Raw genomic sequence first — 22,388 nt, 5'->3', positions numbered from 1 at the left:
TTTGTGTTTGTTTTAAACTCTACTATAGTTTATATAAACAAGCTGCTGTGTAGCCATGGGGGCAGCCATTCAAGCACAGGATACACAGTAGATAACAGATAAGTACTACTATAGTTTATATAAACAAGCTGCTGTGTAGCCATGGGGGCAGCCATTCAAGCACAGGATACACAGTAGATAACAGATAAGTACTACTATAGTTTATATAAACAAGCTGCTGTGTAGCCATGGGGGCAGCCATTCAAGCACAGGATACACAGTAGATAACAGATAAGTACTACTATAGTTTATATAAACAAGCTGCTGTGTAGCCATGGGGGCAGCCATTCAAGCACAGGATACACAGTAGATAACAGATAATTACTACTATGGTTTATATAAACAAGCTGCTGTGTAGCCATTCAAGCACAGGATACACAGTAGATAACAGATAAGTACTACTATAGTTTATATAAACAAGCTGCTGTGTAGCCATGGGGGCAGCCATTCAAGCACAGGATATACAGTAGATAACAGATAAGTACTACTATAGTTTATATAAACAAGCTGCTGTGTAGCCATGGGGCAGCCATTCAAGCACAGGATACACAGTAGATAACAGATAAGTACTACTATAGTTTATATAAACAAGCTGCTGAGTAGCCATGAGGGAGGCAATTCATAGCAGAAAAAGGAGAAAAGGCACAGGACACATAGATAACCGTTAAACCTTATAGTATACAATGGGATTCTTCAGAACTTATTTGTGATCCATTGGGTATCCTGTGCTTAAATGGCTGCTCACATGGCTACACAGCAGCTTGTTTATATAAACTATAGTAGTACTTATCTGTTATCTACTGTGTATCCTGTGCTTGAATGGCTGCCCCCATGGCTACACAGCAGCTTGTTTATATAAACTATAGTAGTACTTATCTGTTATCTACTGTGTATCCTGTGCTTGAATGGGCTGCCCCCGTGGCTACACAGCAGCTTGTTTATATAAACTATAGTAGTACTTATCTGTTATCTACTGTGTATCCTGTGCTTGAATGGCTGCCCCCATGGCTACACAGCAGCTTGTTTATATAAACTATAGTAGTACTTATCTGTTATCTACTGTGTATCCTGTGCTTGAATGGCTGCCCCCGTGGCTACACAGCAGCTTGTTTATATAAACTATAGTAGTACTTATCTGTTATCTACTGTGTATCCTGTGCTTGAATGGCTGCCCCCATGGCTACACAGCAGCTTTGTTTATATAAACTATAGTTGTTTTTTTCTGTCGCAAACACACCAGTTTTACCAGTATAGGGCAACACTACATTATATTGTCTTTCTTTTAAAACACTTTCATTCTTTGACATTATGGTTCCTTTAAGCCTAAGCTTAACACTCTAAAGAGTAAGAGATAAATTGCTGTTCTAATAGTTCTTAAGTAACTGTACACCTGAAATTTCTTTAAAAACATATTTCCTTTGGCCCAAATCACCCAAGCAAGCAAGGTAACTGTCTGTGACTTCTGATACAGGGGGTGATGGGCCCAGATTTTCTGGACGAAAACCACCTGTACCAGCTGTGTTGTTGTGTTACCTTTAAATACAATAATGGGCATTGCGGGTGGTTTTGTGTGTTTCTCCACTGCAGAGAAACGGCAAGTGTGACGTTTGTGTAGCCATTATGTTGCTTTCTCAGCCCGAGATAGGATTCTCTTGATTTAGTCATGAATTCTAAGTGACACAATGTTTTTATATCATGAGACTCTGAAGAGGAGGAGGAAGATGAGGATGAAGACGCTGCAACGGAAAGTTTAGATCCAACACAGCCGGCAGGGGATTTTAATGAGGACTTTAGTTCCGATGATGAAAGAGAAAACTGCCCGATCTGCCTGAACGGCTTCAGAGACCAAGTTGTTGGCACTCCCGAAAACTGCAGTCATTATTTCTGCCTGGATTGCATTGTGGAGTGGTCGAAGGTTAGTATTCTCCTCTTTCCTCCATGGTCTCAAGCCTTTATCTTGGGTTAAATACAGTGAAACCTCAATTTTACATCCCCTCATTTTAAATTTTTTAACTGAGGATTTGTGGTTTTTCAGGTTTAGTTCAGCCTTTCTACAGAATAGGACAAGCTGATATATGTGACTACAGTCCCGGTTACCCTTCCTACTCCAATCTCTGTGGTGTCCCAGGTCTAGAAAATATTAGGCTGCAAGTTTGTGGGACAACTCCACCATCTGAATTTTCCAATTTTCTCTGAACTTATTCTATGCATTTCAGCATACTGGTCAATTCATTTATTCTATTTATTGGTTACATCTTAATCATTTATAGCTTTTTAAATTAAATCAACTGATCTTTTTAGACCGTGGGCCCACCAGAAAACCTTAGCCCGTGGGCCCACTATTATTCCTCCTCTCCTCACTCAACCTATTTAGTCTGCTAGTCTTTTATATCTATTTACTATATTTTTCCATTATTAAGCATTTTTCCCCATAAAGGAATAGGTAAGGGCCATGAAATAGGCTAAATGGTTAGAAGCAAGAGGCCCCCTGACACCTGGGCCCACCGGGAGTTTTCCTCGTATCCCTGTGGGCCAGTCCGACACTGTTTATTTGAGAAAAAAATGAGTAATTCCAATCTGTGTTTCTTATACACAAATGAGAGGTTGTATAATGGTTTGTGACTTTTAAAGGGGAAGGAAACCTAGTCGGCGCAAACCCCCCCCCTCCCGTGAGTTGCCCACCCTCCCTCCTCCCCCCTGGCCTACCTGTCCCGCTGGGCAAATGCCCCTAACTTGTTACTTACCCTTCTGCGCAGGTCCAGTCCAGGGAGTTCACAGACGACATCTTCTTCCACGTGATCTTCTTCCTGCTTTGAACGGCGTTTTGGCGCATGCGCAGTAGGAGCATTTCGCCGGTACGGATCTACTGCGCATGCGCCAAAAGTCACAATGCACTTTTGGCGCATGCGCAGTAGATCGTACCGGCGAAATGCTCCTACTGCGCATGCTCCGGTCAAAGCAGGAAGAAGATTGCGTGGAAGAAGATGTCGTCTGTGAACTCCGTAGACTGGACCTGCGCAGAAGGGTAAGTAACAAGTTAGGGGCATTTGCCCAGCGGGACGGGTAGGCCAGGGGGGAGGAGGGAGGGTGGGCAACTCACGGGAGGGGGGGTGTTGGGTCTGCGCCGACTAGGTTTCCTTCCCCTTTAAAAGTCACAAACCATTATACAACCTCTCATTTGTGTATAAGAAACACAGATTGGCATTACTCATTTTTTTCTCAAATAAACAGTGTCGGACTGGCCCACCGGGCTCTATGATACATTTCTGTATGACAATTGGTTGCATGTAGGTTCTGTTAAGTGATGCACTTGAATTGCCTTCACTGCACCTGCATCTCCGTTTGTCATTTAATTAATCCACTTGCAAACTTGATCAGATACTGGACACATTTTGGAAATATTGGAGCATGTGTGACCAGCTTAAATTGTCTCCCAGTCTAACTATGTCCTCCCATTAAAGGGGAACAACAGCTTCCAAACTAAAATGTGATAAAGAGGCCACATAACACTGAAACCCCTAATATCCCCATCACCGTTACCTGTTTCTTCAAAAAGTTTAACAGTTCTTCTCTTTCTCTGACGTCTCTGGGGGACACAGGAGACCGATGGGGTAAAGCACCATCCTTCAGGAGGCAGGACACTTGATTGACAGATCAAAAGAGGGCGTGCCAGGACTCCGGCTTTACCCCTAGCATTTCCTCTTTTAACTCAGTTTTTCAAGTGTCCTGTCCACAGGAGGATGGACCCATCGGTCTCTAGAGAGACACAACTAGAGAAGCTCCGGTCAGTGAATAGCACTGACACCCGGGGCCAGACTTGGGTTAGGGTTCACCTACACCCAGAATAGTTAACCCCCGACGTGGGAATACTACAGTCCCGGGGCCAAAAGCTCACCTTTAGGGAGCAGCCTTCCAGATCTAAACCTGCCCCCTGAGGGGGGTACAGGGACTCTGGCCGGGAGACACATGCGGATAAGGTAAGAGGAGGCTTACTCCTGACGCATTGTCCGCTATTTCTTAATGCGGGTCACTAAGTGTGTGTGTGTGTGCGCACGCGCGCGCACAGCGTGTCTGTGAAACCCCTCCGCACCGCAGCTACTCATATGCTGGCCGCTCGTTTTGTTTCTGCTGGCATTACAGTGCTGTGAAGAACAGCGCGGTAGTGGTGAGGGAGGGGAGAGAGCACATCTCGCGCACATCTCGCGCACCTGTGAGTCCCATCGGCGGCCATCTTGGTACCGAAGGCGCGAAACTGAGCTCAGCTTCAAGCGGCGGCCATTTTGGATTTCTGAAGTGCGGCGAAGCGGAACAGCTTCCTCACTGCGGCGCACAGACTTGCCGGTTACACTATTGTCCGGTATCCACACTCCGACTTCACCCCTAGCACTACTACTATGGCTGAAGGTAGGAAAGGGGGACTATTTACTCGGAGTGGAGGGGGACGTGCTGCACTAGCAGCAGGGCTGGCACAGGTTACATATTTGGCGTGTAATAAATGTCAGGCAAAATTTCCATTGGGCCAAACAGACCCGCTCTGTAGGTCTTGTTTACTGGAGTCAGAGGCTCCGCCAGTATCCCTGGAGCTCCCTACTAATCAAGAGGGACAAGTTTTTCCTCAGGATACGAATGCTCAGAGTTCTGAAACTAGGGCTCAGTCAGAGATATCAGCTCCACCATGGGCTTTACAATTGTCTCAGTCACTAGCTTCTCTCCAGCAGTTACCCTCTCTTGCCGACTCTATTGCCAGTTCTATAGTCGAGACTATTGAGAAGTCTATGTCAAAAATTCAGGAAGGCACTGGGGAGAAACGTAAGAGATCTGCTAAACACATACAATCTCATTCACCAGTGACACTAACTCTACAACCATCAGAATCAGAGTCTGAACAAGAGGGAGAAATCCTTTCCTCTTCTTCTTCTCAGTCAGAACATGAGGATGAAGGGGAGATGGATAAAGAGATAAACCATGATGTGGAAGCCATTATAAAAGCAGTTATTACTACGTTAAAACTAGATCCACCTACAGACCAGCAAACACAGTCCAAAGGCCTGTTTAAGAGACAACGCAAAACTACAATTGAGTTTCCGTCACATGATCAACTAACAGCAGTAATACAAGACGAGTGGGACACTCCAGACAAAAAGTTTCAACCAAGCAAAAAGTTTACTAAGTTGTATCCATTTCCAAAAGAAACAGTAGATAAGTGGGCGATACCACCTGTGGTGGATGCACCAGTTTCTAGATTGTCTAGGAATACCACACTACCTGTTACGGACGCAGCTGCATTTAAAGACCCGACTGATAAAAGGATGGAAGGATTCCTTAAAGCAGTATTTTCAACAGCAGGTTCGGCTATTCGTCCCGCGTTAGCCACAGCATGGGTCGGTAGAGCAATGGAAGCTTGGTCCACATCCATAATGTCAGGTCTACAAGATGGGACATCCAGAGCAAGTCTCATGGACATAGCACGGGACATGGCAGAAGCCAGCGCATATATTAGCGAAGCTGCACTTGACACAGCACAACTGACAGCACGTTCATCCGCCCTAGCAGTTGCCGCTCGCCGGACACTATGGCTCAAAAACTGGTCAGCTGACCTCAGTTCAAAAAAGTCATTAATTGCACTGCCGTTTAAAGGCCAACGCCTTTTTGGAGAGGAATTAGAGAAAATAATTTCTCAGGCCACAGGGGGAAAAAGTACCTTCCTCCCCCAGTCAAAGTCCCGCTCAGCTAATACATTCCGTAGGGGAAAAATTTTTCGTGGCCAAAGTAATAGAACAACAAAACGTTCAACCTCTCCACGCAGAAACAATTTTCGCAATCGATTCTCTGACAAAGCAACCAGACCAAGTTGGAGATCTAATAAATCTCAAAACAAGCCCGCCCAGGACAAGTCCAATTCAGCATGATGGGGCGAGCCCCTTGGGGCAGCAGGGGGCAATAGGGGGCAGACTACGACTATTCCAGGAAACATGGGTTCAACACACTTCCGAATCCTGGATAAGAGAAATAATTACAGAAGGATATCACCTCGACTTTTGGGCTATGCCCCCCAGAAAGTTTTTCATGTCCACAATACCCACAGATTCGAACAAAGCGCAAGCTTTCTACAACTGTGTGACAACCCTTCAAAGAACGGGGGTAATAATTCCAGTACCCCCGCAACAGAAATTTTACGGGTTCTACTCCAATTTGTTTGTGGTTCCGAAAAAGGAAGGGACTTTTCGACCTGTCCTAGACCTAAAGGACTTGAACAAGTTTATCAGAGCCGCGAAATTCAAGATGGAGACGTTACGATCAGTCATCAGGGGTATGGAGCCAAACCAATTGCTTATGTCTCTGGACATCAAGGACGCTTACCTACATGTTCCAATTTGGCCGGCCCATCAACGCTACCTGAGATTTGCATTCCGCAACCAACACTACCAATTTGTAGCACTACCCTTCGGACTGTCGTCCGCCCCAAGGGTATTCACAAAGTTGATGGCAGTCACAACAGCGTCAATGAGACTCCAGGGAATTTCAGTGACTCCATACCTGGACGATCTTCTCATCAAGGCCAATTCAATGGAACAAGCACAAGCGGCCCTGAAGCGAGCAACAGAGATAATCCAGCAATTTGGTTGGTGGATCAATTGGAAGAAATCACAGGTACATCCATCCCATCGGATGATATATCTGGGGTTGGAATTCGACACTGTAGCTCAGAGAGTGTTTCTGCCACGGGACAAGCAGATCAAGTTGAAGAAACAAGTATCCAACTTATATCAATCTCGCCGTCCAACTATACATCAAGCCATGAAAGTTCTAGGTTCGATGGTGTCGACCATAGAGGCAGTTCCATTTGCCCAAATTCATCTGCGACCCTTGCAGTCCGACATTCTGCGCTGGTGGAAGAGGGGATCACTAATGCAAACCTTTCCTCTGTCCCACGAGACCACATCCTCTCTGAAGTGGTGGCTTCATCCGAATACACTGACCAAAGGCCAATCATGGGCAACTCCAGACTGGACTATCCTGACAACAGATGCCAGCCTTTCCGGATGGGGAGCGACATGGCAAAGATACACAGCACAAGGAAAATGGTCACTAAAAGAATCCAAGATGCCAATAAACCTGTTGGAACTGAGGGCAATCCGACTGGCTCTAAACAAATGGGCGTCGGAACTGAAGGCACAGGCGGTCAGAATACAATGCGACAATGCCACAGCTGTGGCCTACATAAACCGTCAAGGAGGCACCAGAAGCAAGGGGGCCTTAAAAGAGGCAGAAATGATTGTTCATTGGGCAGAGAAAAACCTAGTACAGTTGTCAGCGATCCACATTCCGGGAGTATCCAACATCCAGGCGGACTTCCTCAGCCGACACCAGATAGACCCAGGGGAGTGGGAGCTGCATCCCGAAGTATTCGAGGAACTTGTACAAAAGTGGGGAACTCCACAGATAGACCTCATGGCGTCAAGAACAAATCGCAAGGTCAACCAGTTTTTTGCTCGGTACAGGGATCCACTAGCAGACGGGATAGACGCCATGACTCAGTTGTGGAGGTTCGACCTGGCATATGTGTTTCCACCGATTCCCATGTTACCCAGAGTCCTCAAGAAGATTCGCCACTCAGACCTCCTGGCAATTGTAATCGCCCCCTTCTGGCCGCGAAGAACTTGGTTTCACGACCTTCAAGATCTGTCGGCAGACGCATATATCCCTCTACCTCGCAGGGGGGATCTACTACTGCAAGGTCCCATTCATCACTCCAATCCAATGCTCTTCAATTTAACGGCATGGCTGTTGAGGAGTCCATCTGGAGAAAGAAGGGATTTTCTGAGGAAGTAATTGCTACATTACTGCAGGCCAGAAAACCAGTTTCGGTACGAATTTATCACAGAATCTGGAGGAGTTACTGGTTATGGTGTCAAGAGAAAAGCATCGATTTTGAGACTCTTTCCATACCATCTATCTTGTCCTTCCTACAAAAAGGTCTCGATATGGGTCTACAGCTAAATTCGCTCAAAGTACAAATTTCAGCTCTGTCACTGCTTTTTCAACATAAGATTGCCTGGGATAACACAGTTAAAGAATTTCTGCAAGGAGTAGCTCATATAGCTCCACCACGTCAACGTCCAACACCTAGCTGGGATCTAAACGAGGTGCTCACAGCACTTGTGGATCCTCCGTTTGAACCGATTTCTTCACTTGACCTGCAATGGCTTACTTGGAAGGTAGTCTTCTTGGTAGCAATATCATCCGCACGCAGAGTGTCAGAGCTAGCAGCACTTTCATGTGATCCCGAATTCCTAGTGTTTCACAAAGACAAAGCGGTGCTTCGAACTAAGTCTTCATTTCTTCCCAAGGTGGTATCCTCCTTCCATATCAACCAAGAAATAGTTGTACCGTCTTTTTGTCCGGATCCCAAGAATCCTAAGGAAAAGAGACTGCATGGCCTAGATGTAGTTAGGGCGCTGAGGATATATACCAAACGTACTAAAGAAATCAGACAATCAGATTCTCTTTTTGTTATTCCATCGGGACCACGAGCAGGTCAACCAGCATCCAAGACAACCATATCTAGATGGATTAGAGAAGCCATTGGGAGAGCATATATAGCGAAAGGAAAGACTCCACCCTTTCGAATCAGAGCACACTCAACGAGAGCAATGGGAGCCTCTTGGGCCTGGCGAAACTCTGCCTCAGTGGAACAGATCTGCAGAGCAGCGACCTGGTCCACAATTCACACTTTTACAAAATTCTACCGCCTAGATACATTTGCATCGGCGGAGGCGGCATTTGGCCGCAAAGTTCTACACGCAGTGGTGCAAGCCTAAAGGCAAGCATTCACAAATCTGTTGCCCTCCCTACTGTTTTGTGGGGCTGCTTTGGTAAGTCCCCATCGGTCTCCTGTGTCCCCCAGAGACGTCAGAGAAAATAGGATTTATTTACTCACCGTTAAATCCGTTTCTCTGAAGTCGACAGGGGGACACAGGACATCCCACCCGGTTCATGCTTGTACATAGTTATAAGTTAAATAGTAAACCTGTTCTACCTTGTTTTTGCCTGGTGGCCAGTTATTTGGTACCAACTGAGTTAAAAGAGGAAATGCTAGGGGTAAAGCCGGAGTCCTGGCACGCCCTCTTTTGATCTGTCAATCAAGTGTCCTGCCTCCTGAAGGATGGTGCTTTACCCCATCGGTCTCCTGTGTCCCCCTGTCGACTTCAGAGAAACGGATTTAACGGTGAGTAAATAAATCCTATTTTCTGCATCATTTGAAATCCTGGCAGGGAAGGAGGGACTAAACACTAGGGATGCACCGAATACTTCGCTAAAGATTCGGGCGAATACTGAACCGAATCCCTAATTTGCATATGCAAATTAGGGGTGGGAAGGGGAAACATTTTTTACTTCCTTGTTTTGTGACAAAAAGTCATGCGATTTCCCTCCCCACGACCCTAATTTGCTTATGTTACAAATTGTAACAACTTCACAGCTTACAGACAACATGTAGGAACTACATAACCCACAATGCATTGCACTGGGATGTTCCTTTCCTTATTGAAATCATGTGTGCAGGGAATTATGGGGTTTGGAGGTGCAGGCTGAGGACAGATGTGGATACAATGTAACAGTAGTCAGACAGCTCAGCAAAGTAGTCAGACAGATCAGCAAAGTAGTCAGACAGATCAGCAGGAGAGCAGGGGGCTGGGCTTAGGGAACTGTTCCAAACCATTAAAAATCATGAAAAGTCTGCATATTTTTTAATTGATGTATATTGCAAAGTTGCTTGAAATTATGTTTACTATGTCTTTAGGTATACATTTTTTTTCTATTTTATGCAGAATGCAAACTCGTGCCCTGTGGACAGAATTGCATTTTCTTGCATTCACATACGAGCGCACTTTGGGGGCGAGATCCTAAAAAAGGTAAATGGGAGAACCCTATTCCATTATAACACTGTCCATGTCCTATCGAATAGGCCAAGTATTTGTATCTGTTCTATTGCTACAGTAGCTTGGGCTTCACATTCCTTTTATATAGTTATGATTCAGTTTTTTTGTAAATACATAAACCACCAATATTTCCAATTGTACAGCAAATTACTTTGCAAACTCCCTCAAGTTGAAGTCATCAGTTTAATTGCATCAGACATCAAATCTGGCATTGTGAAAAAATAACTTTATATTTATATAGACCTTAAGCTTACTTAATTTTAACCTTTTCTTCTCCTTTAATTGATTAATATCGTTCATTTCCACATTTGTGGAAGTAAGGTTGTCACCATTCAGGGCGTCCAGATATAGAGTTAACATTTACTTGTGTTTGAGTGTAATTTTAAATCTATTATGTATGTGTAAGTGTAGTTATGCTCTTTATTTAAATATGCCTAATGTGTTAATAGGTTCCTATACACAAAAAAGCAGTAGAGGAGGAGGTGGAGGAAGATACCACCAACTGTGCGGTGTGTGGACGATGTGACCGTGAGGATCGACTGCTACTTTGTGATGGCTGTGATGCAGGGTGGGTGCTGTCTCTGAACATATTTTTCATTAAAGGACATGTAACCCCCCCCCCTGCCAGTGAACAGCCTCTTTGAAATCTTCAGATACCTGCCACTCTAGTTGTTAATGCTGCAGCATCCCCTTAATCACTTAGAATTCCTTCTACTCCTCTAACCCACTCTGCCTCCTCCCTCAGGAATTTACTTGGTTGGCTCCTGAGCATGCTCAGTTCTTCTCAGCTCGGATTACTAAACACGCCCTCCAGTCTAACAGCCAATGACGTTTGACGTTTTGTCTGATCCTATTTCTTTTCCTAACCACCTCTCCTAAGCTCAGCTTAACCATTACAGTGCTCAACCCCAGCAGAACTTTTTATCAAACTGCATTGTGCATTGCATGTATTGTTTGCACATGTCAATGTTACTGGGGGAAAATGTCCACCGAGTGAAAGCTATTTTTTTTGGGAAAATGTGATGGCGCTGGCTAACGGAGGGGGTATATGCAGTACAAATGGTGTGGCTGGGTGGGGAAGATATGCCCAACGGAAGGAAAATGTAGGCTTTACATGTCCTTTAATATGTTTGTATTAGTCTAGGGCTACACTGATGGCTTGGGAACCCAGTATGTCCCTTGTGTTAGAGTAGTGCGTGGAACCAATTTGTTAAACCCAACCTGCATACTTACCCGCTTGGACCTGCTACCCGACCCAACCCGCAAGTACCTTATGTGCAACCGAATCCGTGACCCGCTCACCATCAAGAAACAGGAAGAGCTGTCATTGTTAACAGGAAGTGACCAATGCCGAATTTACATAGCAGGCGCCTCTAGGCCCACTGTCGTTAGTCGCCCCTGTCCCCCCCCCTTTTATTCATTCAAATTTTCATCTTAATGGGGAGCAATGGGGATTGACACACAGGTATCTCCTGCGCATCCCCAGTGTTTCTGAACCAATTTGGGTGTGGTTGGGCAGCATGCCGCCCCCTAAAATCCGGACATTGGTGGCCTCTCCACAAATCCTGGCCTGGAAGTGACATCATTAGAAGTAGGTGTGATCATTAAAAAAAGGAGTAAAACAGGAAGTGCTGTCATTGTAAACCAGAAGTGACATCATTGGAAGTAGGTGTGAACAGAAAAAAGGGAGTAAAACTTGCCATTGAGAATTGAACCAATTTGGGTGTGGTTGGGCACCAAGCTGCCCCCTAAAATCCAGACCTTGGTGGCCTCTCCGAAAATCCTGGCCTGGAAGTGACATCATTAGAAGTAGGCATGATCATTAAAAAAGGAGTAAAATAGGAAGTGCTGTCATTGTAAACCGGAAGTAACATCATTGGAAGTAGGGATGAACAGAAAAAAATGAGTAAAACTTGCCATTGAGAACACCCGCAAACACTCAGAACCGCCGACCCTGTTCTATACTCGCTCCCGAAACTTCTACATGCAAACCCGCAGGGTACCGCAAGTTTTTGCAGGTAACCCGCGGGTACCCAACCCGCTGCAGGACTCTATCTAACCAGCTAGATGTGAAATGCTATTTTTTTAATCATCAGGCTTGACTGTTTGATTAGGGGAGATGAGGCAAACTTCATCATGCTGTGGTATTTAATATATACTGCTACCTGTAATCCCCACATTCCCCTTATGACTAGCAAATGATTTTCTCTATAAGTTTTCTCCATTGTATATCTTAGATATCCTTGTCTGTCTGCAGAATACTGGCCTCATCTTTGAGTGAAAGCTAATGTGTTGTCCTCTGGCCAGAGGAAAGGAAACAGGTTGAAGAAAGGCTCTTCATATTTTCAATTCCCTAATAATGTGGAAGCCAAAGTGTCTATGGAATTGATGTAATCCCCCGATTGTGTTCTGTTTTCTGCAGCTACCATATGGACTGCCTCACTCCTCCTCTGAATGCTGTTCCAGTAAATGAATGGTTCTGTCCAGAATGCGCAGATGCCAATCAGCCAGAGGAAGGTAACTGTGGTTTTTTTAAGGTTGGCAACAATTGCATTATACAGTAATAGTATATTTTAATAATGCAGTAATTAGGAGGTAGGTATTGCAGGTATATGGTTTGTACTTCTAATTTTATTTTTTATTTTTACTAAATGAAGTGAGTGAGGAGGAGGTGGCTGGACTGCTTGCAGATGTGGTTCCCACCACTAGCCGTCTACGTCCCAATGTGGTTAGGACTCGCGCTATTGCTCGGACTAGGCAAAGCGAAAGGGTGAGAGCCAACGTCAACAGAAACCGAATCAGCACTGCTCGCAATATCCAGGTATTGAGTTGAGTTGTTTTGTATCATGTAATCCCATGGGGTTCACAAGTGAAAGGTAGCGCAACAGGCAGGAATCTATGAAAGCAACTCGAAATGCCACAGATATTTTGTTTGCCAGTATAAGGCAACCTGGTAATACAGTTATATATAGTTGCCTTTTTAGCATGGAAATTGCACTGAACTCGTGCTTTAAAGGAGAAGGAAAGGTTGAAACTAAACAAGCTTTATCAAAACAGTTTATATAAATATATACATGTCAAAAGAAACAGCACATTTCTTTCCTTCTATTGTGTACTCATGGGCTTCTGTATCAGCATAAACCTCCAGGGCTTGGGCTTGAGCATGCTCAGTTTGCTCCTCTCCAACTCTCCCTTCTCTGCTGTAATCTGAGCCCAGAGCTATGAGTGAGCAGGGAGAGACTCGGGCAGGAAGTGATGTCACACCAAGCTAATATGGCAGCTGCTATCCCAAACAGAGAGAATGTATAGAGCTGTTTACTCTGGTACGATAAAGCATTCTTCAGAATAAATAGAGTTCTAGCTTGTTGTGGCTAATCTATTGGCAATAATCTGCCTCAGTAGCTTTCCTTCTTCTTTAAGCCTAGAAGAACTTGTTGTTATGTGGAAATATAAATGATGTTTTATAGTGTCATAGTGAGGCGTTTGGCCAGCGCTCCTTATATAAGTAGGATCAAACCCATAAAAATAGCCTAAAAGTATCTATTTTTACTGATAATTTATATTAACAAATGGGAAAAGGACCCTTTCTTAAAGGGGTTGTTCACCTTCCAAACACTATTTTCAGTTCAGTTTTCAGATTGTTCCCCAGAAATAAAGACTTTTTTCAATTACTTTCCATTATGAATTTTTTACCGTTTTCCCAAAATCTAAGTGTAAAGTTGAATGTTTGTGTCTCTGGTGTTTGAGTCTGACAGTTCAGTAATTCAGGTGATTCAGACTCTAAACTGTCACAATTTTACAACATTGAGTTGATCCATTTCTCAGCAGCATCTCTGGAGTATCAGTAACTATTGTATCAAGTCTAACAGCTGCCTGTAATGTAACCCAGGGATTCTGCTCAGCAGGGACAAAGATAAGAAATGTATCAACTAAATGTATCATTTTTGAACAGTTTACAGGGTCGGCGACCCCCCCTTCCCAGAGCTGCTTTAGAAGGTGAAAAATTACACTTTACACTTCAATATTAGAAAAACGGTGACACATAGAAAATAGAAAGTAATTGGAAAAAGTCGTTATCTCTGGTGATCTATCTGTAAACAAATAGTAGTTTGAAGGTGAACAACCCCTTTAAAAGAAGGCTATATCCCTGTGTATACTGTATTTATAGTTTATATAGTTTTCCTCATATATTATTCTGGCAGCATTCCCTAATACTGGCTGTATTGGGAAAGTAATGCGCATTATATTTGTGATGTAGCAAACATGTGCATGTATTTTGTGTGTGTGTCTATATATATATACTGTATATATATATATATATATATATATCTTATTAAAGTAATTATTTTTCTATAGCATGTTCCAAGATACCTAATGTCATCTCTACTTGATGAAACCATTGAGGCAGTAGTTGCTGGACTAAACACTGCAGTCTACCAGAGACCTTTAACCTCTCGTACTACCACCAGCAGGAGGAAAAAGAAAGTTGGTTGGTATTATAATTATACTGGGATGTTTAACTAATTGCCAGATCATTATCATCATCTGCTATACGAAGCTAAGTGACAATCTGGAGTACTGAAATCTCGGAGAACATTTTTATTTTGGGCCAACTGTGAAAATAAACACTACCGTATACTTTTGGTTGTAGATGTATACTGGGCTATGTCAATTTAAATTGAGACTAAGTTTGCTATTATCTTAGTTACTTGCTCCTCATTTGTGAAAATTGTTAATATTTATTGTGTATATCAGGCAGGAAGAAGAGTAGCCAGTCCAAGGTCTCAAAAGGAACACGGGGAGTGGGGAAGAAGCGCCGAAGGAGGTTCAGGCGGAGGAAAGGGAAAAAAATGGTGACTATACTGATGAGCTATATATGTTTGACTGGCTATTATGCATATACTTCAATAAAAGTTCAACATTTCAGGTGGAATTAGACGTTGCAGGTGCTCAAAGTGAAAATGCTTCTTGGGGTCCTCTTGTCCCTCTTGTTTCAGCAGCAGTTACAGGGTCTGCAGCCCCCCTCCTTTTTATATGATTTTACCTGTATAGTATTCTAGGCATTTGCCCAAGCATTATATTTTAATGTGACCGTTTATACTTTCCTTTCCCGTTCTTGTCGTGTTACAGGGGTTATTTTTAAAAAAAAAAATATTTTGAGCTTTCTAAAATTGTGCCGTTTAAAAGAAACATGACTTTGGAACTAAAAACAGTTTTCGGATTCCTTCCCAGGCTAGAAAAGTGGCCTCCTCTCACAGTCGTATTGCCAGATCACTGGGGATTTGCAACCCGCCTCGAGGATCTTCATTGCCTCGTATTCAACGTCCCGCAGAACAGACGCTGGGCTCCATGAGACACGACATAGGAGCTGCAACACTTTCTGTGTTTGGGAACTCGTATGACTTGGACCCATTTGACAGGTGAAAAGCTTGGAATTTACATTACTAGTCTTGGTGAAATTTGAATTTGTTCCATTCACATAATTATAAATATAATATTTTCTGTTTGACGTGTTTGTCAGACAGTTGTAGTCAAACATTTTGGTCATTATCTATTGCTTATTGCTGGTTATTTCTAGTTTTTACTAGTGTTCGTTGATATTTTAATTATTTTATTTACTCTGAAATGTCTTGTCCCCAAAATATGCTGAAAAACTCTACCTCGGCTTATATTCGGGTCAAGCGCAAAAACGGTCGCTGGCGCCTAAGAATAGTCGCCGGTGTCCAAGAATAGTCTCCAAGAATAGTAGCCGGCGTCCAAGAATGGGAGCAGAAACCCTCAATTTTTTGATTGAAACTTACCAGAAGCTGCTGCATTTCTCACCCTAGGCTTATACTCGAGTCAATAAGCTTTCCCAATTTTTGGAGGTAAAATTAGGTACCTCGGCTTATACTCAGGACGGCTTATACTCGAGTATATACGGTAGCTTATAGGTTTGGGTAGCACAGGCAATAGGATTCATTTGCATTGTGTTCTGTTTGCTTTTCCCTCAACATCATTTATTTATACGACTTTTCCTTGCAGTAACGAGGACCATTTAAGCAACCCAGCTTCTCCTCTTACCTCAAAGCGCAGGGTGCTTTCCCGCTCAGCCTTGAGATCTCATCAACCAGTTGCCCGTCCTATATCTGTGGGTCTCTCAAGGTAAGACTGTCTGGCACTTTATTAGAGAGGCTCAGTGCATATGCAGCAACACCGACACTTTATACTATAATAAATAAACGACAGTTCATGATTGAAATACTTCTTGTTATTTGTCCTATTCAGTAGGGGTGGTGTTGCTCCACAAGTTCATGAAGCTTTACCAGTGGCAGAGCCTGTGCCCGACCTCCTAGGGAGTATCCTGTCTGGACAGAGTATTCTGATGATGAGGAGTTCAGATATTGTTATTAGCCGTGATGGGTCGTTAACAGCAATGAAAACAGGTATAATAACTTGATTCTATTACAAAGCTACAAATCAATTTTGTTCCCTTTTTGATGTCATTAGATTTAAAAATTTCATGTTGTTTGAACAGCAAAATATGTAAAGCACAAGATTATCAATATGCCTATTTAAAGGGGTGGTTCACCTTAAAGGAGAACTAACCCCCCCCCCTGGTAACAAAAACTCCCTTAACTTAACTGCCTGTCCCCTCACCGTCCATTCGCATTCTCTTCTGGTCTTAGCTCCGAGAAAGTTAAAGCCAGTTCCTGACTGGGCCCAACTGCACATGCTCCCACAGGCTTTGTATTAGCGAAGAGACCTGAAAGAATACGAACGGTCAAAAGATGGTTCCCAGGAACTGTCCTGCTCTGTATTTTAGGGACAGGGGCTTCTTCTAATGTATAGTGCGGAGAAGGGAGGGGGTGATAGCAGGCAGTTAAGGGGAGCTTTTGTTATTTGGGGAGGGGGATTTAGTTCTCCTTTAAAGTTAACTTTTAGTATGCTATACTTAAAAACTTTTCAATTGGTCTTCATATATTTTGTTTTTGGGGGTTTTTAGGGATTCCGGCTTTCAAATGGGGGTCACTGACCCCATCAAGAAAACAAATGCTCTGTAAGGCTACAAATTTATTGTTATTGTTACTTTTTATTACTCATCTTCCTATTCAGAACCTCCCCTATTCATATTCCAGTCTCTTATTCAAATCCATGCATGGTTGCTAGGGTCGTTTTGGACCCTTGCAACCAGATTGGTGAAACTGAAAACTGGAGAGCTGCTGAATAAAATGCGAAATAACAAATAAATTTGTTTTAGAATATCACTAAATGATACTAAAAGTTAGCTTGTCCCACTCGCCAGTGAAGACTGAGACTGCAAATCTCCTTAAGAACAAGTTTCTCTATCTCTTTTTCTTTATTTTAGCTTTTTTTGGATATTTCTATTTATTTTTTTTCTTCTCATCCAGAACAAAGCAGTCTAGTGTTTTGCTACAGAACTCACCGGGGGCTTTTCTTTTGGTGTTTTAGAAGAATGACATAGAATTGTAATTCTCCCTAAACACTTACTTGCTGCATAATGGAGCAAACTAATGCTGCTACTGTGTCTGTGGTGGAGGGGTGCAATTGGAGGTGGACTATCTAAGTTGTGCCCCTATAGACCTATCTATTGGCCCAATAAACCACATGGTTAGTGAATACTGTTTGATGCAATACAAGAGATTCACTGGTGTAAATACAGGTATGGGACTTGTTATCCAAAATGCTTGGGACCTGGGGTTTTGTGAATAACATCTTTCTGTAAATTGGGTCTTCATGCCTTAAGTCTACTAGAAAATCATATAAACATGAAATAAACCCAATAGGCTGGTTTTGCTTCCAATAAGGATTAATTATATCTTAGTTGGGATCAGGTACAAGGTATTGTTTAATTAATACTGAGAAAAATGTAATCATTTTTAAAAATACGGATTATTTGGATAAAATAAAGTCTACAGGAGATGGCCTTTATGGATAACTGGTTCCCATACCTGTACTATACAGGGCCCAGGGTTTGCCCTCCCCAGGCCCTCATTTACCTTCACTGTTGCAAATTCACAGTGCTGGTGAGCTTGCTAGTGTTAGAGCTTACTTTATGGGGGCACTGTGTATGCCTGCTCACAAGTTACCCCATGTTGCTTTGGCTCTTGTTCTCTCCTCTATAACAAGAAATGTATTACATTTTGGGTAAATTTGCTGCGAGGAAGATTCTCACTGGCAAGTTATTTAGAAGTTCTAAACCACGCAGTGCCATATCCGTGTCCCCATGCACTGAGAGAGTAGTCCTATGTCAGCCCAGTTTTCCCATCATTCAATTATGTTATGCTGGGAACTTTGTTCTAAGTAGCTTTGTTAGAAATGTACAACGTTAAAGGGATACTGTCATGGGAAAAAAAAAACATTTTTTCAAAATGAATCAGTTAATAGTGCTGCTCCAGCAGAATTCTGCACTAAAGATCCATTTCTCAAAAGAGCAAACAGATTTTTTTTATATTCAGTTTTGAAATCTGACATGGGACTAGACATATTGTCAATTTCCCAGCTGTCTCAAGTCATGTGACTTGTGCTCTGATAAACTTCAGTCACTCTTTACTGCTGTACTGCAAGTTGGAGTGATATCACCCCCTCCCTTCCCCCCCCAGCAGCCAAACAAAAGAACAATGGGAAGGTAACCAGATAGCAGCTCCCTAACACAAGATAACAGCTGCCTGGTAGATCTAAGAACAACACTCAATAGTAAAATACAGGTCCCACTGAGACTCCTTCAATTAATTGAGAAGGAAAAACAGCAGCCTGCCAGAAAGCATTTCTCTCCTAAAGTGCAGGAACAATTCATATGACCAGGGGCAGCTGGGAAATTGACAATATGTCTAGCCCCATGTCAGATTTCAAAATTGAATATAAAAAAATCTGTTTGCTCTTTGGAGAAATGGATTTCAGTGCAGAATTCGGCTGGATCAGCACTATTAACTAATGTGTTTTGAAAAAAACATGTTTTCCCATGACAGGGTCCCTTTAAGGAAGCCCTAGTGTCTTGTATTAATTGGCACAGCAGCTTCCGTCGTTACAAAAAGCGTACTACAGTAAACCGTATTCTTTTAATTTTCCTCAGGTGATCCTGCTTCACAGAAAAATATGTCTAGGGAAGAGCCTACAGCAGATGGTCATGTGGAGCCATGCTCCTCTCACTCAGGGTCTCCGTCTGTCGCCTCTTCAGTAGATAAATGGAAACCAATCCAAGAGCAGCGACTCAGATTTCCATCGTCGGATCTTTACTCACTTTCTCCATCCCCGTCTCCACCTCCATCATCTGTTCCTGCATTATCTTTGCCTGGGACTTCTGCCTTTAGGTTAAAAAATGCTTTTACACCGAGGGTCGTCCAGGTGCAAGCCTCGGCAGGCCGAGTGACCTCCAAATCTGCAGAGTCTTTTCGATTCAATGGAGTTGTACACAAGCCAGAGCCACCTAGCTCCGATAATAATATACATGCAAAGGGCCCAAGTGTGAAGCGCCCACCCAAACCTCCTGCAATGAGATTAGACATTTCAGAATTTCCCAGGATACCAAAGATCAAGAAGGAAATGGACAGTAGCCCTAGCAATGTTCGAGGGAAGCCCTCAGATTCTATAAATGACTCAAATATAAACAATAGCCTTCCCAGTGGCTGCATAAGTCAACTAACCGGTCGTGGAGAGAGTAACAAATTGGGAAAGTTTAACACCACAGAAAGCAGAACGAAGAACACTCGTCAAGAGTCACATGACCAGTCAAGATCTAGTGCTGGCCATTCGAGTGCAAGCAGTAGCACTACACCGCTTTACTCCAGTACCTCGAGAAGTGTGGGGTCCCTGGATGTAGGTGGTGGTGGGCTTCGGATAACAATCAGTGGAAATTCAGCCAGTGCTTGTAGGCAAGTTAGTCCAAGTGCAAAGGCCCCATTCCATTCATCTGAGGGTAAGACACAACCAAAAGGAGCTCCCCCTGTTCCAGCTACTTCTACCAAGAGGGAAAAACCTATTAAAAATGAAATATATGACCCGTTTGAGCCAACTGGTTCAGATTCAGGCTCTCGTGATAGTAGCCCAGAAAGGCCTGGGCCTTCATCTCAGCCATTAGCAGCCACTGCTGTAACAACAACAGAGACTACTAGTGTAGGCACATCAAGTGGAGCCAAAGTGGGAACATTTCGAAGCTTTAGGCTACTCCCTTCACACTCCACAAAAGTGGGAGTCTCAAAGCTGGGACCAGATTTCTCCGATCTCTCTCCTGCCAGCAAGCATCAACAAGAAAAGGACAGTGCTGAAGAGCTTAGTCCCGTTTTGACTCCTTTCATAAAGGTTGAAAAGGAGATAAAAAATGAAGCTGCTAAGGAACCGAGAATCGAACAGACTCCTTTAAAAATCTCATGTCCATTCACTGGCTTGAAAATTACATCTGACCTGACACCTGGTGGTACTAGAGGATTTCATTTTGATATAGAGGAAGAAAAAAACATTTGCATTAAAGCTGAGCCAGACACACTCTCAAATAGGAGCATTCAACAGAGTTCAAGCAGCAGGTTGATGTGGGAATCTGAGTCTGTTTCACCAGCTATTCCTTCATCTAACAGTCGAGGATTAGAAATACAGAGAAAGATCACAATTAAGGAGGAAGGGAAGACTCCCTCAAGCTCCATGTCTCGGCCAAGATCACGTGACAGAGATTCAAGATCAGCTTCATTGTCCACAGAGGATGAAAGGGAAAAGAAATCCAAGTCGAAATCTCACAAAGCAAAAAGGGTACGCAGTGATCGGTCCAGCTCCGGTAGCTGTGAACGTTCTAGAAAAAAACGTCAAAAAGAAAAGAAAAAGGAGAAAAAGAAAAAAAGCACAGATTTCAAGGAAAGAAAGAGATCAAGGTCCAGTAGCCGCAGCAGCTCTTCCCACAGAATGTACAACAGCAAAAAGAAGAAGAAAAAGAAGCGGGGGTCCCGGTCTGGATCCAGGGGCCGTTCTTTTAGCCCTGAAAAGGACAAGAAACGAAAGCACAAGTCTGAGAAAAATTCCAACAAAGAAGGGGACTCTAGAGTAAAAGAGAGAAAGAAATCGAAGGATGAAAGGGCCAAACACAGGTCGAGGTCGCCACCTACAATCAAGGAGCAGAAAACTCATCGAACTAAAGATAAAACTTCACGTTTCCGAGATCAGGAACTATGCAAAGAGCCTTCGCGTTCACCAGAAAGAGAGGAAAGGACTGTGACGTGTACAGTAAGTGTTAGAAAAGACTTTCACTCTGTCAAGCAGGCGGCACGTAAATGCACATTAATTGCACCCAAAGAGGAGGTTGAAATAGAATCCACTTCTATTTTGGAGAGTGACGATTCAACACCGGTTAAAGAGGATAAAGATATCGAACTATCAAACAATGATGAGGATGACGATGATGATGATGAAAGCCAGGTAGGAAACAATAGCAGCCCACCATGGTCTCCATCACTCTTAGATTGTTTACTCCCCGAGGACAAACCTGATGATGTTGAAGAAATGCAATCGGCAAAGGATATTGACTCCCCTAAATACTTGCTTCCTAAAGCCGAGGTTGTGAGTCCTCAGGGTTCCCCATTGACTACAGATACTGAACCTCCCAGTCCACACTCTAGTCCTTTCACAAAAACAGATGAACTTGGAACTCATCCAGCTGTGAAAACAGAAGATGATGATCTTCAGTGGTCTCCATCCCACTTAGATGACTTCTTGATAAATGAACTGTCAGATGACGTGGGCTCGGTGGAAGCAGCGAGCCCCGATGATGTTGATCTTGAAGAGGCGATAATGATGAAGACTAGTGAAGACTATGAGGTGAGCAATGGCAGACAACCACAACATTTTAGGGATGCACCGAATCCAGGATTCGGTTCTGGATTCAGCCAGGATTCGGCCTTTTTCAGCTGGATTCGGATTCGGCCGAACCAAATCTGAATCCTAATTTGCATATGCAAATTAGGGGCGGGGATGGAAATCACGTGACTTTTGGTCACAAAACAAGGAAGTAAAATATGTTTTCCCCTTCCCACCCCTAATTAGCATATGCAAATTAGGATTCGGTTCGATATTTGGCCGAAACTTTCACAAAGGATTCAGGGGTTCGGCCGAATCCAAAATAGTTCGTCCAAGATTTGCATTGGATCCACTTAGAACTGCACCATAATTTTGCTGTGTCCGAACAACAAACTGAGATGAACAGGTATTGTACTATATATATGTATATATTGGGGTAAGCAGCGTAATACGTTTAGGGCTGTTGAATTCATGAATGGTTTTAAAAGAAACATGGTGGAAGATAAGATCTATTTGTTTTATGTCCCAACAAAAGCACTTCATTCATTTCTATTGTCATAGTGCTGAGAATCCCTTAGTGTAAGTTTTATCTAAAAAGGTTCAACGTCTGTGTTTTAAAATTTGACATGA

At 43.2% G+C, this 22,388-nt stretch overlaps 1 protein-coding gene across 5 annotated transcripts in view; it reads left to right on the top strand.

The window, feature by feature from the left end:
• Positions 1 to 22,388, top strand: part of phrf1.S (PHD and ring finger domains 1 S homeolog) — a 37,630-nt gene that overhangs the window by 3,399 nt on the left and 11,843 nt on the right. For 3 of the 5 annotated variants that reach the window (XM_018260059.2, XM_018260058.2, XM_018260063.2), the window contains exons 4-14: positions 1,740 to 1,954; positions 9,870 to 9,953; positions 10,430 to 10,548; positions 12,403 to 12,497; positions 12,638 to 12,801; positions 14,337 to 14,469; positions 14,736 to 14,833; positions 15,213 to 15,400; positions 16,005 to 16,124; positions 16,248 to 16,405; positions 19,054 to 21,779. In XM_018260059.2, coding sequence (XP_018115548.1) covers positions 1,740 to 1,954; positions 9,870 to 9,953; positions 10,430 to 10,548; positions 12,403 to 12,497; positions 12,638 to 12,801; positions 14,337 to 14,469; positions 14,736 to 14,833; positions 15,213 to 15,400; positions 16,005 to 16,124; positions 16,248 to 16,405; positions 19,054 to 21,779 — 4,100 coding nt within the window. The remainder of the gene's footprint in view (positions 1 to 1,739; positions 1,955 to 9,869; positions 9,954 to 10,429; positions 10,549 to 12,402; positions 12,498 to 12,637; positions 12,802 to 14,336; positions 14,470 to 14,735; positions 14,834 to 15,212; positions 15,401 to 16,004; positions 16,125 to 16,247; positions 16,406 to 19,053; positions 21,780 to 22,388) is intronic. The other 2 variants (XM_018260062.2, XM_018260060.2) reach the window with 1 other exon arrangement.

The sequence above is a fragment of the Xenopus laevis genome, chromosome 4S, assembly GCF_017654675.1.
Source record: "Xenopus laevis strain J_2021 chromosome 4S, Xenopus_laevis_v10.1, whole genome shotgun sequence".
Taxonomy (NCBI): Eukaryota; Metazoa; Chordata; class Amphibia; order Anura; family Pipidae; genus Xenopus; species Xenopus laevis.
This window is presented reverse-complemented; position numbering and strand designations above follow the sequence as displayed.